Source organism: Halichondria panicea, chromosome 3 (assembly GCF_963675165.1).
Source record: "Halichondria panicea chromosome 3, odHalPani1.1, whole genome shotgun sequence".
In the NCBI taxonomy this organism is placed as follows: Eukaryota; Metazoa; Porifera; class Demospongiae; order Suberitida; family Halichondriidae; genus Halichondria; species Halichondria panicea.
The window spans coordinates 5,193,911-5,213,274 of record NC_087379.1 but is presented as its reverse complement, the minus strand read 5'-3'; the positions used below and the strand labels follow the sequence as shown (position 1 = coordinate 5,213,274).

Genomic DNA, 19,364 nt, shown 5'->3' with positions numbered 1-19,364 from the left:
ACCCAGCTATGGACACTCAGTCAATTATGAAAGGGGGGGGAAATTGGAGCTAGGGGGGGGATATCCCCCCTTTCCCCCCCCCCTGTATGACACCCTGGAGCTCTATAACAGCCATACCGTATAATATTATAGCGAGAAATTTTCGCACATGCAGTGCAAATTTTGCTTTTCAAGGGAAAAGCAGGAAACTTATAATACACCGGTATTTTAGTGGCAGCAACAGCCTTAACTGTAAGTAAAATATTTTACCTCACGAAAATCACCCTATATATAATCAAAATCCAGGAGGATGTGGCTAGAAGCCTCGTCGCATTGCAACCGTTACAGTACGTTACAGTTGGAATAGACACACACACACACACACAGCTATATGGTACATATATTCCTCGTGCGCCTGACATGTATACATGTAAACTGCCTGGGGCTAGGATCACAGCAGAGACACTAGACTGGAGCCCCGCCATGAAAACACCTCTGTGGACTTATGTAGAATATATTGTGCTTCCTAAGTCGATTGAGAGCGTACACTGTTCCCACGGTGAGTACAGCTGGCAGGGCGGGGGGCACCGCTGTCGTGATTATATCAATTGCTTGGAGCATTGTTTCACTGATCTGGTAGTGATGCACTTGGCAGATGATGATGGTGTATACACAAACCCTGCAGCACCTACATGTACGCAAGGGGTATGAGGGGGTGGAGTAATGGCTCTTCGTACGTGTTGGGGACGTGTATCAAAGTTTAGTCTAAGAGTGAGTGCTGAGTAAGCACACTGTACACACATCCTAAATGTAAACACTTATCTACGTGTAAATGCAAGGCCATTTATTTTACATTATATTTTCCGAATATTACCGAGGATCGCCAAACTTAAAATAGCTAATATTAAAGCTATGTGGTGGACGTAACGCCAGTGAGACGTTAAATTCAACACGCTAATTCGTTCAAACGGTTATTCGCCACATTTTACTGTTATACGGTATAATTATGCACCAACTATACAAGAAAGTGCTTCACTATTTATAATACCACTAGAGTACACACAGTGCAGTATATATAATAGAGAATCATCGACATGACAGAAAACCCCAAATACACGGCAACTTACACATGGTAGGGGATAGTGACTGTACAATACACGGCAACTTAAACATGGTAGAGGATACAGTCTGCCCTAAGACCCCAAATGTTGTAAGACAGGATAGTGCTACAAGTTGCCTCATGAATATATTAATGAGAACAGTTTTTCTTTGTTTCTGATAAAAATAAAGGCTTTTAAGTTGAAATATGTAATAAGAAGACAATTTAACATACGATAAACACTTTAAATTATGAATTTGGGTCAAACTAGCATAAAGTTGTGTTAAATGATTGCGGAAAGTTTGAATTTTTGAGCAAGCTGTTCACCATCGACGTAGCAAGCTAAAAATTGGTTGAACAATTAAGAAGGATCTGAATAACAACATATTCAAGGTAAATGCCATACAAATGAATGGTGTTTGCAAAGCAGTTACACAAACTTTGAGTCAATACATTCTATATTGAACTAATTTGTCTCCTAACAAGTTCTAGTTCAGTAAATGGTCTGTGTTATGAGAGCTTTGGAAATTCAGAAAAAATCACCCTTCACTACAATCGAGCTCTGCTACATACGGTTGACTGGACACCACTGGGCGACATTTATGTAAAGTAAGTTATGAGGTCCACAGGGCCAGGGATTCTGGAAACTGAGACCATCATGCCGTTTTAAATACATGTATGTATCTTAACCCAGGAAATACCTAAACTACAACTTGGACTGGCAAGTAAATTTAGGCTGGCAGAGTTGGGTGTCATCATTATGAACTCATTGTCATCATTATGAACTCATTATATAATTATGAATTTCATTAAAATTGTGATGTCATCCTTATGAAACAATTAAAATACTTGTGGTATGTATTTCCTGTCTTGTCTTGCAAATACTTAAAAGTTGGGGGCCTTAGGGCAGACTGATAGTGATTGTACAATACTATACACAGTGTATATAATAGCATCATCGCCATGACAGAAAACCCCTAATACACGGCAACTTGAACATGGTAGGGGATAGTGACTGTACAATACAAGTTCATGATGGTGAGGAATCCACACCTAACAAGCAATACAAGTATATACATGTATACACAATCTATTACACAATACACTCTGAGAGGTTGTATAAAAAGAAAACTAACCCGAGCGGCTGTATCATACTTCATCAAGTTCTCCGATAATCAAGACAAACAACTCAACCGGATTAACAATGAAAATGAACAAGCTCATTCTCCTGGCCACTTTCCTGGCTGTAGCAGTCAGCATGATCCACGCCATGCCCAACATGGAGTCGGAAGATGAAGACGACGATGACGAGATGCAAGCCTTTCTCCAGGAGATAGAGATGGCTAGGTCTACTGGCAGCATGGCTAAGGCTCAATGGAGATGGTTCCGCAGGGTAGCCGAGAAAGTTTGCAGAGTTGTTAATGTTGCATGCACACGTGCTGAAAGGAGGGCTAAAATCGAGGCAGGGAACCTGGACGCTGACAGTGAGTCAGTCTGCTCAGTTGCGACAAGAGTTTGCTCTTTCGGACGATGAACTTACTATCATGAGTGAATGGTTACAGAACTATTTCGATTTGTATGTCACAGAATATATTAGTAGCTAGTACTAAACTGTGAAAACATTAATTGATGCCTAAAATTTAATTTCGGTTTCACAGCTCTACAATAATCATACAACTAGTACCTGAGTGCAAATTTTAGGGGGATATCAATTAATGTGAAAAGCATAGTACAAGCACATGTAATAGTATGTACATGCATGAGAACGGAAGTTGGTTAGCAGCAACTAACAGGGACAATACAGCTAAACTAGCTTAATGCCTCGAGGCATGTCTTGCATTGTTCTATAGAAGGAGCTGAAACAGAAGTGTGATGGCCACAATGGCTGCTGTTTCTGGCAGTGTGCAGTCAGAGGAGGTTGGCCAACGTCATAAATAATTACCCGAGGCATGTGTGGGCGGCCACGGGTATAGTAGTCGTCTGGTTTGTTCGTTTGTATGTGACATGTGAGTCTACTCACCTGGATGCCATAGCACTGCCTTTACAGCATGGATAGCATCCACACAACAAGTTACTAGTTTTAATAGTGACAGATTTTGATGTTAAAGCCTCTTTGTTGAATAAAAGCGAGCAAAAGCTAAGAAACTTACGTTGTGCTAGCTACACTGTGGCCTTTAGTCGAGGCACTACTTGCAGATGAAGTGATCCCGTACCAAGAGCAATGGAAAAAGGGTCACTGAAGTATAAAGCAACTATACGGGAGCCTTTATTCGAGGTAGACAACGTATTTACAGCTGAAGTGATCCCGTACCAGGAGGGTCACTAAAGTAGAAAGCTAGAATCACAGCAAAGACAGCAAAGAGGAGTCTTAGAGAAAAATGTATGGCTCCTGTCTAAGACTCCTCTTTGCTGTCTTTGCTGTGATTCTAGTCCACAATACAGAATGAAGGTAAGCAAACTCAGATGTCACAAACAACCTAAAATGCATGTACTATATAATACTAAAACTCCGATCTCAGTATGCTTGCTGCTTAGCCAGCATTTATTGTATAACACTCGTTGCTATACATCTGTAAATCATGTCAACAGCCGAGGGTTAGCACTTCAGTGCTCTAGTTATATCATCGAAGGACTACACGTACGAGTGATTATGTGTGCACAGAGAAAGAGAATATACGGCAGCAGTACAACCAAAAGTAGCTCTCCTAGCTAACCTAAAAGACTACAAACAATCATAGTACAATGCCTACCAATCAATAGCATAGTCATAATTATAGTCAAAGTAACGAGCCAGAAACATACAATGTAAGCTCTTTCTTTGTCTCTTTAGACATAACTCGAGAAGGAAGTTTTAGTTTGCAATTAAATCCACGAATCCATGCCATAATCGCATCAATTTGGCAACTAGGTGAGCAGATTCAGAATTACTAACAGACAAACTGATCGACTACTAAAACTAGCTGGCCTCCATTAGGTTAATAATTACAATTATACTACACGTTGTCAAGGTTACAAGGGTGTAATAAAAGCCATACAGTCATACTTCCGTGTTATATTATTTTTATTATACAGTCGTGTAGCCTTGAGGCATGATTCGGTAAGGGGTCGTCGTGATATAAAACATATATAGCATGATAATTATCCTCGTGTTTTATGCAATATACAGCAACTCGCCCTCGTGCTTGTGCCTGTATATTTCATAAAACACCCGGTCTTATGTCATACCTATTAACACACACAACACTCACACATTATCTGGAAAAACTGACCTATGATCGCCATGACAATGATGAACTTGATGGAGTCAGAGTAGAATTTGAGGTTGACCGGTTTGGGGAAGAGGATAGACCTCACCATGCCTCCCTTGGATGTGGAGAACCCTGGGCAATAAAGGTACAGGTATGCAGTGAATCAGCTTGGCTTCAGAAAAGCACAGTAAAGCACTTAAACTCATTATTTGACAGGGATATCAAAGCGCTACAAATGAATACATGCAGGATAAACTTTTTAATTGAACATTTCCAGCAATCAGCCTAGCTTAAAAAACATCAAAACTCTACATGTACAGCCTTTGGTGTCCTCAAAAAGCAAGTAAATAATATATACATTGTATGCAGGGGAGCAGCTACCATTTCCGACATGTGTAGAATTTTCCACCCACCTGTTCTGACGACAACAGCAGTCACCTTCTTGTTGCCATAGAGACGGGTCTGAATGACCTGCGTACCATTGAAGAGTGTGTGTCTCTTGTGTAGAGTAGGGTCATAGTGGGTGTGGTCACGCTGTAGGGGTGTCTTGGTAACAGGAACACTCTCTCCTAATTGAAAATTAAACGTGGCGAATATTAAATTTCACACTCGGTATTCATGTACATAGAGCATTACATCATGGTCACACATTCCTTAATTGTTAGGTTTTGTACACAACAACACAGGAGGTGTACTTGGTCGGCTGCACATTCCAACTACATGTATAGACTGAGACAAGCACGCCTGACATTCCATTCTACCAAACTAGCTACTAGCATAAATATTAATAACAAAAAACTGAGAGCCAAACACTGAACAAAGAAACGATATCCATAGTTTAAAAGATGACTGAGAAAGAAGAACAGAAATCAGAGCTCCTATCAATAAAAGAGGGAGGATTTGATTGCGAGTTTCTCGAGCCTCCACCTGAAATCTTACAGACAGAGTGTCCAGTTTGCCTCCAGATAATCCGAGAGCCCCACCAGGTCACATGCTGTGGCTACAGCTACTGTCAGTCTTGTATCGAGCAAATTAAAGCCGACAACAAACCTTGCACTAAGTGCAATAGTGAGAAATTCGATGACTTCCCAGACAAACGCCTCAGGAACACACTTTATGCATTCAAAATTCGCTGTAGCCACAAGAGAGATGGCTGTAAGTGGACGGGGGAACTAGGGCAGCTTGACGAGCACCTTGACCCGAATCCTACATTAGAGAAACAACTCAATGTATGTCAGTTTGTGGAGATCACCTGTTCTCATTGTGGAGACCGAAAGAAACGACAAGATTTAGCAAACCACGGCAACAACTGCAGCAAACGTCCAATCAGTTGCGAGTATTGCAATGACTATACATCTCATCAAGACAATGTGATACACAACCACTGGCCTGTGTGTGGGTCCTTCCCTGTCCGCTGCCCTAACGAGTGTGGTTCAACTCTCCAACGTCAGAACTTGGACAGCCATGTTGCCAAAGAGTGCCCCCTGACCACCATCAACTGTGACTTTCACCACATGGGGGGCTGTGCTGTGAAACTTTCTCGACAAAACATGCCAGAACACCTGAGAGAGAACCTCATCACACACATCTCTCTATTAGCCTCCAGTCATGCCAAGCAACAGGACGAAATAAAGCAAATAACACAAGAAAAAAAAAATATGAAGAGTGAAATTGAAAATCTAAGCGAAAACCATAGAATTCAGGAAGCAGCCACCAACAGAATAAAAGCACAATGCAACGAAATATCTGCACAAAACAAATATATAAAAATTGACTTAAAATCTCTCAAAGAAGAAAACAGCAAACTAAGACAAGAACTGTCCTTACTAACCAATCAAGTACGTACGGAAGTGACAGATGTTCTAGCGCGAGCCAGCTTTCCGTTGATACCGTCAGCCGTGCTTGTAATGACAGATTTTCAACATCACAAAAAGAACAGCGACGAGTGGCTATCTCCTCCCGTCTACACGCACCATCAGGGCTACAAGCTGAGACTGGGGGTGTACGCTAATGGCCACGGAGTGGGGGAGGGGAGCCATGTCGCCGTGAGTGTGTACATCATCAAAGGAGAGTTTGATAACTATTTAAAATGGCCGTTTCGTGGCGTGATTTGGTTTCGGCTACTCGATCAGGTCAAAGGTGAGGAGCATCGGTGTGGGTCCAACACGTATGACGAAAAAGTGAGCGGGAGGTTGTGTGGGCGTGCTCGTGAAGGGGAACAGCTGTCAGGTCTCGGACTCAACAAGTTCATCGCTATTTTAAAACTAGAGCCAAAATACTTGAAAAATGACACCTTGCACTTCCAAATACACAAGATGCAACTATCGTAACCATGACATACCATCACTGCTGAAATACCATTATAAATTATGTTGCCATTTTATTTTGTCAATTGTCGTGATCCATAAAATAAACGCTGTATATAACTAACCAATGAATTCGCTTGCGCTACACTGATTGTCCCTTTTGCAAAATACATGTACTAATGAAAGCACCACGGGTGGTGATGCTTCGGTATATGCGTCAAAGCTACTAGCTACTAAGTACACATGGTATCATGATGTACATTATTCTCAAGTGTGTTCCCGTTATCGTACTGTTTTTCTTCGTTCTCCTTCTACTCCCAAACGTCACACTCGCAGACATGTGTCCAGGACGCAACTCTTTCTCACTGGACTAGCCTTTTCCTGCATCACCGATGCTAGTCTCGCAAGCAGACTTGTCCTAGAGGGAACGTCTGGTCACTATTGCATCAATTCCATGGCACTGAGGAATGTAGTCACGTGCAAGATATTTGTTAATTAACCAAATTCACATGTAGCAAATATTTTCATTCGCAGCTAGCTAGCTCTTGCTTGGTTTGAGCTCCTTGTAACCGAGTTCATCCGCAGCCAGGTATGGTTCAATACTAAAATTAGCCTTTGCTAGAGTCAATAATCCTTCTTTTCACGTTCATTTTATGCTATAATAGGAAAATATACGGGGTGTTACCGCCCACTATGACGTGGACAAATCTGATTGGCACTGCCAACATTCTGGCAGGGGTCCACGGAATTGCTGCAATAGTGACCAAACGTTCCCTCTCTCCCACGTCTGCTCGCGAGACTACACCGATGCCTTGCTCTTGCTCCTGCTTATACTAATAGTCCTTTTCAGATAAAGCAGCAAGGAATTTAATAAGCACTAATTGCCTGTGACATCACATCCGGGGTCCCATTTGGCCCCGCCCAGCAGCATTTTGTGCATAACTCATTGTGAAATCAGCACTTTTCAATCCTCTGTAACTTGCCTATGCTACACTTCCTGTTCTTTTTACATGAAAGTCACTGAAATTCAAACTGTCTGCTATTGTATGGTAAAAGAATTTTGGGCTGAAAGTGAACGGTTCTTGAGATAGCCACTACTAGAAAAGGAGCACTTTCAACAGAAAAACCTCTTAGATAAGAGTGAAGGTAGGCTGCAAACTTTGCTTTTATAGAGGATGGTATTGCACTCTCTATGAAAAAAGAGAAGTATGCAGCCTACCTTCACTCTTATCTGGCAGGTTTTTCTGTTGAAAGTGCTTCTTTTCTAGTGGTGGCTATCTCAAGAACAGTTCACTTTCAGCCAAAAATTCTTTCACACAAAATGCTGCGGGGACCCCGGATGTGATGCCACAGGCAATTAGTGCTTATTAAATTCCTTGCTGCTTTATCTGAAAAGGACTATTGCCTGCTTGCCGAAATTAGGCCCACCCCCACTTTTGAGTGAAAGTTCCTGCACCAAAACATCATACCCAGCCGTATGACTGCTTTTATACCGCCCAGGGAAAGGTATCCAGTTACCACAATGGGGATTCTATGAACGAGCCGTTACCTAGTCTCGCGAGCGCGATCTGGGAACACATGGTCACTGTTGCACTGATTCCGTGGCCCTTGCCGGAATGTTGGCAGTGCCAATCAGACTTGACTACATGTTTAGTGAGCAGTAACACCCCGTAATTTGCTTAAATGTATACATTAATCTGAACAACTTAAACTTGCGGTAGCTAGCTAGCTAGATAACCATGACTAGATTTTAGTACTTGAGAGCATTATACACGGAGCTAAATTTCAGTATTAAACTTTTACGACAGGAAGCAAATGTGAAGAATCTCTGCTTTTGTTTCCGGTTCCTGCTACGCCCAGATACAATCAATACCAAGCCGTATTTTTCAACTTCGTTCTATTAAAGAAAAATCGGCCTGGGACCGAGGCTATGTCTACATGTGACTTTGGTTAATTAACAAATATCTTGCACGGGACTATATTCCCTCGGTGCAACAGAATCAGTGCAGTAGTGACCTGACGCCCCCCCTCCCAACGTATACTCGCGAGACTACATTTTTACCACTTGAATTTCTCAATCACTTCACTGTCTCTGAGAATATTCCTAACACGTCAAGGGGTTGCCATAAAGTATTCGAAGCCTGGGGCTACCTTGTAGATATCTTCTGAGATAGCAATGACCTCTTCCTAGCTTAAACTCCATGACTAATTGTGACAGTCATTTTCCAGTTTTCTGGATGTGTTCACAGCTCCTAGGAAGGCGTCATCGACTGACAATTGATCAAAGGATATCCCAGCCATCGAATATTTCGTCTTGGTCGACCTACACTGTGTTTTAAATTTGATTTGGCAGTTATGGCAGATAACTCCAGTTGCTGAGCAACGTTCCCCAGGTGGATGTCTGTGACTACCACATATTGTACATTTATCAGTGACTTGAGTATTGTGGTGAGTTTTCCTTGGATTGTATACTGCTTCTTTCCCACATGCAATCTGCAGAGTCCTCATGTATACAATGAAACTCCTTTCGGTGTTTTTTTTTACATAAGAGTCTTTGCGCTCTCTAGAGCGAGTCGGTCTGCATTTTCTCGGAGAGTACTACATCGCGAATCCCAGCCTGTCTCTTAACATTTCGTCTTTGAAATTACCGTACCCACAAAACTCGATGAGGTTGTATAACACCGTTACAAATTACATTGTTCGGCTATTTCTCCTTCTTCATGACAACGACGATTGAATCGTGCTATCTCAAATGTAAAATTCCTCCTAACTCGGAAGTGAATCTCTAACTGTTGTATCATACCGTCATACCTTACATTTTCAAACGAGGTATAAAGTAATACAGTAGTCTAAGAGTGTCCACCTGCCATGTATCTGCCTCCTCGGCAATTATCTATTTAAACGAGGAAAGGGGCAGGGCGGCTCGAAACAATTTCTTCAAAACAATGAACAGTCATCGAGTTAGCTCGTGTAGAAGTAGAAAAATATGGAAAAATAGCCGACTAGCTAGTAAATTATGGTATTTTTCTTCAGTTTGTAGATAGATATATAGGAGCAAGAACTCTTCGAGCCACCCTCAAGAATATCATAAACTGCTGGTAGGTCACTGTTTAGTTCTTGTTAGAGTCTTTCTTTGTCTAATATTTGACGACTAAAATCGGCAATGAACACACGGTCTTTGTGGTAAATTTTTTGCCATCTAGTTAGCGTACTGATAGCTAGCAAGCGCTGTAATAGTTACTTATGAGTAGTGCAACAGTATAGACACATAAAATAATAGAAACAATATCTTCCTTTCTCACAAAAACAAAAAATAAAAACTCATGAATAATTCATGAGCAAACACTGCATCGTAACCTTAACTTAGCCTCGAGACCAGCCGTTCGTTATCTGAAAGAACGCCTGGTCAAGTTCCAATGTAGCACTCGTCCAGTGGTCCAGGAATTTCTTGGACCGGTAATTGCCTGCACAAGGTCCCGCCCAAGGTGTATTACCCATGAATATCATTATGATGCTATAAAACGCTGACTCAGCTGGACGAGTGCTACATTGGAACTTGACCAGGCGTTCTTTCAGATAACGAACGGCTGGTCTCGAGGCTAACCTTAACTACATGTAGCTATCACTTTGGCTGTAAGCAACTTAGCACAATAAGAGTAAGGCCACGACGAATTTAACTTATATAAGAATAATATCGACTCCTATTTTTCTCACAACTAGGTAAGTGCAGCCCAGAGGAGGTCATGTGAGATTCCTAAAGTTTTTTCTCACGCTACCATAGATACTGAACAACTGTAAAAAAGTTACTGCTATGTCCCGACTGTACTGAGCCTGACTAGCTGTATCTGTTGCCTGGTTGGAGCAGGATTAGCTAGACTATAGGGTAGAGTATAGTTCAGCGGTGCTGTTTATAGCTTGCATTGTACTGGTTGGCAGGAATCTAGTAAGCACTCTATGCATTGATAACTGGTCAGAATGAAGAGGATATTTGGGGATATATAATTGAATGTCGGGGTAGCTAGCTATACACCCAAAGAGCCTGGAAGTCCAAAATAGTCAGCTCTCAGTCTCTGATACGCTAACAAAACAAAAGAACTTTACATTGAAATCATAGTTAAGAATGTGAGCCAACTCAGAAAAAGTTGTTGCACGTGATCGTGTCCAATCAAAGGAGGTACGACAACATCACGTGCGCGCGTGAACAATGGAATGACAATTAACATGCAGCAAAGATGTGATGGTGGGCGTAGCCTTTATTATTCAAACCACACCCACAGTACTTTTTACTGTTGATTAAAATTCCATTGTTCACGCACATGATGTTGTCGTACCTCCTCTGCCTCTGAGTGCAGCCACTATCTATGGTGCAGCCCACCAAATTTTTTAGTCAGCTGACAGTACAACACATGACAACAATAAAACCTCATTACTCATACATTGCTAAATATAGAACAATGGTCAGCCATTCCACATGGTCAGGTGATTTGCTATACCTTTAAAAATGGCGACATCTAACAACTTTGTAAAAGCTGAATTTTGTCATCAGTCTGAAAAGTCGAAGTTTCTCTCCTCAAGCGATGGCGTATCAAACGTCCAACGGAAACCACAGCGGCCTGTATATGGTGGGCTACTAGGCTACAACCAGATCAACCAGACCAAATCAGACTACGGCATCAACCGATGGGAATTAGCCTACAAATCCAACGTCTTACACCTTACTTTGCTTAGTGGAGCAGCATCTGCTGAAGTACACTATTTTGTCTATGTGCAGTATTATTATAGAGAAAACAAAAAGGAAACCGTTTTCTCTTCTGGATCGGCTACAATACAAAGAGGTGTCTCTACTGGCCTTAACATGTGTTACTACGAGTCTACAAAGCCTTTAAAAATGAGTTATCATTCCCCAGAGGCTAAAACTTTCATTGAGTTCTGCATTTTACGCCTAAATCCTGTGGTTGAAATTCCTGAAAGGTCCACTCTTTCTGCTGCGCTATCTTCTACACTAGACAACGACAAAGACCTGAATGATGTAATGCTGTACTTTGGCAAGGAGAAGGAGCTAGTACAGGCAAGCAAGTTCCTGCTTACAGCTCGATCACCCGTTTTCAAGATAATGTTTGAAGCAGACATGAAAGAAGCAGCAGCCAATGAAGTAACAATTGATGACATCACTCCTGCTGTTGGGAAGGAAATGATTGCGTATATCTATACGGACAAGGCACCAAAAATTAGAAGCATGGCCGAGAAACTGTGGTTTGCAGCTGAAAAGTATCAACTACCAGGTTTGAAAGCACTTTGCGAGAATGAAATCGTTAAACAACTCGATGTTGACAATGCAGCACACTTTTTCCTTTTTGCTGGCAGTTACTGTGGAGATGGAAAGTTCAAGGAGTATGTGCTGTCCTTCATCACTAAAGACAAAGACACCTGCTCGAAAGTGATGAGATCTGACGAGTGGACGGAAGTGAAGAAATTTCCCGAACTAGCATTTGCTGTGAGCGACAAATTTTTTGACGTTACTGCTGAACCAGCAGCAAAAAGGCTAAAACTAATTTAAACTGGCCATAATTACAGTGCCTTTAGTCTATAGAGTAAATAAACGCAATTTGGTACGTGTTGCAATTTGGTACGTGTTAGTACATAAATGTAAATATTTTGAGATTGGAACATTTCTAAGAAAATATGATGATACCATTGTGTTGGTGAACAAATTATCTAAAACATATCCAGAAAAATATTTCCATGGCAACCAAAGGTGGTGGGTATGTGGTGGTTTATAAAACACCAACATTTTTCTATAGTGGACAATCGCTTAGCGATGGAAAAGACCAATTGTTTTCGGCTAAGGTATGGAACATTGGCACAACATTCCTGAATAGTTTAGCTAACATATGCATGGTTACGTATAGCTTACATAAGTACACGTACTGATTAATACTCAATTATGGGATATTTTAGGTGCCTTTTCGCTTAGCGATGGAACTCAAGCAAATTTGTCGGCTAAGGTGGTCTAATTGTTTTTGCACATTAATTGTTAATAAATTTTCTATCTTTTAATACAAAAAGTTGTCCAGAAATACTTTGGTTCCGGAGATATTTCATGTTAGACATATATTTTTCGATCACCCCCATTTTTACCTAAAATGATTTCCCACTACAATAACTTTTGGGGAAATATTTTCAAATAAGGTTGTAGCTTATTTATTCACCTACACAATGGTATCAGCACAATTTCTTAGAAATGTTCCAATCTTGAGATACATTTAAGCACAACTACTCACTCTGTGGTTAAATTTACTCTCAAAGCTGAAGGCACTGTATATGATTATTTTTCTTTGTTACAGTCGGTATTCTGTTAAAGTTTTCTTGAGTATTGATAGATATATGTAGCTATAGGTGGAGTTCAACACCAGAGGAGGTACGACATGCAGGAGCAATTAGACTTGATTGAGAACTATAATTACGTTCTATTCTCACGTGTAGGCCTAGGTTTATTAATGCTGAGTCAGCTAATCTCAAGTCTAGACTATTGCTCCTGCATGTCGTACCACCTCTGGTTCAACATGTTCAGTGTGAAACACAAAACTACTATACAATAAAATGATATTATCCAAGCCTAAGCTACAAGTGTTTTGCACTTCTAAACTATACTAGCTTTCTTTGCTATTCTCTCTATTATAAAAAAGCTAGTATAGTTTAGAAGTGCAAACGTAGTGATTTCGAAAGAGTGGCTGTAAAAATGTTTGCAAGAACAAGGAAATGTGACTTTTCTACACATGTAGTTTATGTAGTTAACGAGGAAATACACTAACCGCGGCCTTACCTCGAATCACAGTCGTAGGTGTGGCTTCCGGTCACATGCATGCCTACCGCACATGCGCATCCATGGTTCCACGTGCTAAAGTACAGCCGCTGTCAGCGAGCCACAAATTGAATACACTAACCGCGGCCTTACCTCGAATCACACAGCCGTAGGTGTGGCTTCCGGTCACATACATGCCTACCGCACATACGCATCCATGGTTCCACGTGCTAAAGTACAGCCGCTGTCAGCGAGCCACAGACAAATTGGCTGCTCAAATCTTATGCCTCCCACCCCCCCCCCCATTCACGGAGGTTAGGACCTATATTTTCTATTTTCCATTATTTTCCATCCGACGATGTTGATATACCGGTTGGGGGGCTGAATGAGGGCCCCCAACACTTACGTGCTTAATGCTAATCGCAAGGGCCCCTCTCTCAGTACTCCCCCAAAACCTAACCGCAGTCACGTGACCCCTAACCTCTAGCGTGACAGGGCACGTGACATCTGCTTAGACCGGTACTGCCAAAAGATAGTAATATCCTCACCTAGGATATGACGCATTCCTAGATCGCAGTCATTTAGTTAAAACATGTTATAAGGGTGACTGATCTCCTAATACCAAACAACGGCATTGTTTTGTAGCTTGCCCTCCATTATATTGCTGTTTGTGCTCTACTCACAATCTCATTGACTTCCCGTGATGATCACAGTCAGCCTGCATGGTCTGTTGACAGTCATCACCAGTATTTAACTACCCTCCCTGTTGCACGAGCATTGACTGATACTCTACCATTTATACATAATAATTATATGGATGGCATTATGACGATCGACTCTTACTGAAGACAATACTATTTTTTCAGTGGCCAAAAAATAATGCGGGCTGAACTATTCACCCCCCCCCCCTCTCCAATATAGTGGGGTTTGGGATCCCCTTCTACTCATACCTGGCCACACCTCCCTTCCAACTAAATAACATCACTGACAGCTATAAATAGCCTCACACCACACTACATATGTATCACCTAAGTAATGTGTGAAGAGGTATACTAACTGATCATGACCACCATTTTATACCGTGTAGATCTATAGAAACAGAGATGTACATCTCTGTTTCTATAAATCTACACGTGATATCATGCCCCAAATATGGATCGAATGTGTGAGCTGGGTGAGAAGCTATCTACAAGGATCGCTGCAGTTCACTGCTATAACAATACCTTACCTACTTACATGTACTTAATCTATTTCACACGAATGCAGCATGACCGGCAACATTTAAAAGCATGCCAATTTTTCTTCAATTGTTTAAAATTAATACTTGTCAAAATTAATTGTCTTAATTGCTATATATATGTGCAACTGTAGCATCTGCTAACCTGTGAGCATAGCCTCATTGACGATGGCCTGACCGCTGATGAGAGCAGCATCACACGGGAGCACGAATCCTGTGGGGGGTATCACTAGCACGTCCCCAGGCACTAGGTCTTCACTGGCCACACCCTCCACTTCTGTTGGAGAGGGGGCAGAGGAGTGGCGATTGAGAATACATACATGTACATACATGTATCATTAGGTAACATCAATTAGACATGCCAGAGAGCTGAAAGAAACTTAATGAACATGACATTTAAGTGGGTACTCGTACGTAGTGTGTGTGTGTGTGACTCACCTTTTCCTCCCCTGAGCACTGTGACGGTACAAGATTGAGCGATGAGGTCGTGAAGTTGCTGGAGGTTGCGTCTCGTCTGAATCAGACTCACCACCACCGAGATCACAGAGATAAGGAACACAGCACCTGCACACACAGGGAAGTACATGTACTAATCATTATATGCACATGCATGAAGTACCGTATAGCGCGAAATGTTCGATATTATTTTTAAAATTTCGATACTTATATTCCGTGGATTGGCCTCTAAAAGCATTTCGTTGCACAATGTTCGCAGAATGACTGCTTACCAGAAGCCACGCCTTTAAATCTTTGCACGGTATAGCAGATAATTCTAATTAAAGAACAATGTTTGTGGACTTAATTTTCGTGTAGGATTGCTAACCCACGAAATCTGCAAAAATTAAGCCCCTAGAAATTTCGCGCTATACGGTATTCATTACATGACGGTACATACATACAATACAGTGATTATGTACATGTACATGTATGTACCATCTGTCTCTAATGCAAATGCATGATCATATTCATTCAATTGCACCACCGTATTGCACCACCACATCTCAACTGTCAACTCATTGCCCTCTAAGTGTTTCAACACCCAGAGAATGCTTTTTTCTGCAGTGTTCTGTCGCTTAAACAACACAATAATGACATAAGGGGGTCCCCGCCTTCGACCATCCAATAACCAAACACCAACAAAATTCACAGAATTAGTAACTTTGGCCTCACCTGCATAGTAGTAGTACTGGGTGAAACACCAAAAGATGGTTGCTAGGAGCTCAAAGATGTAGAATGGATGCAGGACCTCCTCAAGCAGGAGAACGAAGTAGGGCTTCACAGGGACATCAATGGAGTTGGGGCCCTGGTATAGGAGTCTAAGGGTGGGGCCAGTACAATGATGCCAGGTAAAATGTATGAAAAGATACACTTACATGTATAATTATTGTATGTACTGTACATGTGGGGAATATTACATTTAACGAACATAGTCAATTGTGTGGCGCTACTGCTGTCCCAGTGTTTCCCTCACACGTTAAAGAACAGGGCACCCCACCTGTTTGATTAGCTGAATTAGGAATCTATACAAGTCTAGTATCGTGTCTAGTGTTGATAAGCTAATTGAATATTTGGGGAAGTCCTGGGCTGTACAGATTCTCTCTATTGTGGTCATGCATGCCCACTGTCCTATGTTTGTTGTTATGGTTACCTCTCTTGGTGAGTGCGTGTTGACAGGCCTGTGTGCATGTCGTGGATCTCAGAGCAGGAGAAGCCACGATCAAACCCTCGAAGTAGAATGAACCGGTCGGCCTCGGCATCATACAGGTACCTACAGTGGTCACATGATAGGGGTCATGCAGGCTGACACAGCAGGCACATTATAAGGGTCACACTCAGAGGTCATACGAGAGGGGTCACATAGCAGGTAGACTATAAAAATCACACACAGGGGTCATACATGTACCAGTGGTAGTGCATTATGTACAGCTTGTGTGAATGACATATGAATTCAGTCAGCTTAATTGTGTGGGAAACAAAGAAGTGAATAGGAATGCCGTGACAGTGTGTTGAAACTGACTGCATTCAATTCCTGCTTTTAATAAAACTACAATAGCCGATTGCATATAGTTATAGTGCCATTGTGACAATTAAAGTACATGTGTATTGCACCACCACATTGCAATAGTCTTATACATTGAGTCAGGAGTGCATGAATATTCTATTCATGCACTCCTGATTGAGTCCATAACTTGATTGAAGGGTAACCTCATCAACTCACCTGAGGTGTCTGTGTGTGAAGTATCTGATACTCTTCTTTTCTGTTACCAAGAGCACAGTCTGGTCTGCTTCATTGACAGCCAATGGGTTTAATTCAGGGTTGTCATGGAAATCTGGAGGCAACTGTACAGTGTGTACACGCTCCACACGCTTCTTCTCATCAGTATCCTGTAGCAAACACAGTGAGATCACACCACATCATACCAACACACATCAGGCATCTATACATGATTGTACATTTATCCACACTGTATACATGCATGTACACGTACATACACGACACACACACACGACTGTACAATGAACACTACAACACCACATCTATAGGCATAATTACACATTGTAGCTGCACACAAGCACTACACTGCAGAATGCAAGTGTACACACGCCTCTACTCTACACTAGCCCATGTGGCAATTCTTGCAGGCTACCTGCAAACTGTTCTAATTTGCAAATAGTTCTAATTCTACATACCTCTGTAGCTCAATTCTACAGCTTAATAATTATTATTATGGAGTTTGCTTGTTTTATTTTGCTAATGTTTTGGGGACAAATCTTGGCTCAAAGCCACAATATAGTAATCATAAGAGTTGTTACCTTGACAATGACGTAGGTGGCTTTATTGAGGCGGGTGGTCCATGAGGTGAGACGGAGCCAGACATGGGGGAACCAGTAAGCTAGGAGCAGACCAAAGCCGAGGGGCAAGACTGCTAGGGGATACAGGAACAGAGACTTGACTATGCTGATACGGTAACCAGTCTGTGGCTGTGGGTAGTTGTGTGGGCAGTGTAACTAGGCAGAAAATGCACAATACAATGCACAATGGAGGACTATTGGGTCTCAGGAACTTTATAGTACACATACAAGTCTTACATACATGTAGAGCTCCAAGCCTAGCTGAGCAAATACTACAAGTGCGTTTGTATATTTAACGAGCTACAGCAACAACACCCATATTTAGCCATTCCAAGTGATACTCTCGGGTGGTGATAAAACAGGGAATGAGAAATGAGGAAATGAGGAAAATAAAAAATAGGAAATGAGGAAATGAGAACGAGAAATGAGAAACAAGCTGTTAGGCAGAGCATATCTATGGGCAGAGCAAGTCTGAAGACGAAGCTAACATCTACTGAGCTACAGGTACCTCCTGGTGACAAGTCTCTTGGTGCTCTGCCACCATATAGAACTTATGTTCCTCTGGTACACGGTGTGACACTCTCTACCTCTATCTACTTGTGTGCCATGTACGACTGGCATGGTTCAGACATCAGATCTACCTACGTAACGGTACTTACATGTACTGTCCTACAGTCCCACAGTCTCAAACAATTTACCTATGCGTGGCTATACTGGCAATACATTCACCGATTTCACAATCCGGTGGGCAAGTGATAGTCAATGGACTGGACTCAACGTCAACATCTACATGTAAGTAACAGCAAAGAAACTTCCAAAACTGTTTGTCAAACCAAGCAAATTCTAATCTTCCAGTCCTGTCGTAAAGCTGCAGGAAGTGATGACATTAGTACACTGTACTGGTATCATATCCAATCTCGCTACAGGGTGAAGAAAGCAATTCCCATTACCATTCTCACAAGCAATGCCTAGTGAAAGCTGATGCTACCTTTAATGAAGAAAGCTCACTGTGCCATCTGAAGCGATGGTAAAATTTAATTCTTACAATGTGTCTGAGAACCTGTACTGTGTGGAGGTGCCACTATAATTATATATTTGATAACTGAATACTTAGTCACCTACTAGCTTCTTGGCTGATATCAGTCATTACTTTTGTGCATCTATATAATATTATTATAACAATGTCATAATTATTGTGATGAAAATTAATGCCATGGTGATGATTATAACCATAAATTATTCTATTTCTTATTTCTTCATTTCCTCATTTCCTATTTCCTCATTTCTCATTCCCTGTTTTATCACAACCCCCATATTTCCAAGTGATACTCTCTGGTTTCTGGTCCACCGCCAGCATCAGATCTCGATTTCTATCTCCTGTGCATGCGCAGAATGGTCCATGTGATACAAAGTAAGTCTGATAAATTATATTCATTTGCAAAATAATGAGATTCATAGGTGAAATCAATAATGACATAATGAGAAAAGCCACCCGCTCGCGTGCAATTAGAGGACCAGAAACCAGAGTACCACTTGAGGTGGCCTAATATACTGTGAGCAAAATAATTATACTCTCAGTATGCGACTCACAGGACAGTTAGGAGCCTCTTCTTCAGCTGAAGTGTCGTCCTTCTCCACGGCTTCATTGCTGGCTTTCTCAGAGTGTCCATTGATGCCACTAGGGGACTCTCCGTTAGATCCATAGTTAGGGTGCTTGTGTACACTGTTAGTGTCATTGGGGAGCTCACTCACATCACCATTGACTACAGGCAAGAGAAGGAGTAACTAATTTATTTACGGGAGATAAATCAATACTACGTTATCTGCAGGAAAGGGGGCG

At 41.6% G+C, this 19,364-nt stretch overlaps 3 protein-coding genes across 4 annotated transcripts in view; 2 read left to right on the top strand and 1 right to left on the bottom strand.

The window, feature by feature from the left end:
• Nucleotides 1-19,364, bottom strand: part of LOC135333662 (polyamine-transporting ATPase 13A3-like) — a 28,723-nt gene that overhangs the window by 8,913 nt on the left and 446 nt on the right. For both annotated transcript variants that reach the window (XM_064528668.1, XM_064528669.1), the window contains exons 2-10: nucleotides 19,115-19,287; nucleotides 17,486-17,653; nucleotides 16,890-17,056; nucleotides 16,320-16,439; nucleotides 15,842-15,987; nucleotides 15,110-15,235; nucleotides 14,817-14,948; nucleotides 4,740-4,895; nucleotides 4,348-4,458 (exon numbers count right to left, since the gene is read on the bottom strand). In XM_064528668.1, the coding sequence (XP_064384738.1) occupies nucleotides 4,348-4,458; nucleotides 4,740-4,895; nucleotides 14,817-14,948; nucleotides 15,110-15,235; nucleotides 15,842-15,987; nucleotides 16,320-16,439; nucleotides 16,890-17,056; nucleotides 17,486-17,653; nucleotides 19,115-19,287 (1,299 nt within the window). The remainder of the gene's footprint in view (nucleotides 1-4,347; nucleotides 4,459-4,739; nucleotides 4,896-14,816; nucleotides 14,949-15,109; nucleotides 15,236-15,841; nucleotides 15,988-16,319; nucleotides 16,440-16,889; nucleotides 17,057-17,485; nucleotides 17,654-19,114; nucleotides 19,288-19,364) is intronic.
• On the top strand, nucleotides 5,081-6,680 carry LOC135333723 (TNF receptor-associated factor 4-like). Its single transcript, XM_064528750.1, has one exon. It carries the CDS (start codon nucleotides 5,172-5,174, stop codon nucleotides 6,654-6,656), a length of 1,485 nt encoding a protein of 494 aa, XP_064384820.1. The 5' UTR covers nucleotides 5,081-5,171; the 3' UTR covers nucleotides 6,657-6,680.
• LOC135333749 (TD and POZ domain-containing protein 2-like) lies at nucleotides 11,088-12,369 on the top strand. The gene has a single exon (XM_064528780.1). It carries the CDS (start codon nucleotides 11,134-11,136, stop codon nucleotides 12,187-12,189), a length of 1,056 nt encoding a protein of 351 aa, XP_064384850.1. The 5' UTR covers nucleotides 11,088-11,133; the 3' UTR covers nucleotides 12,190-12,369.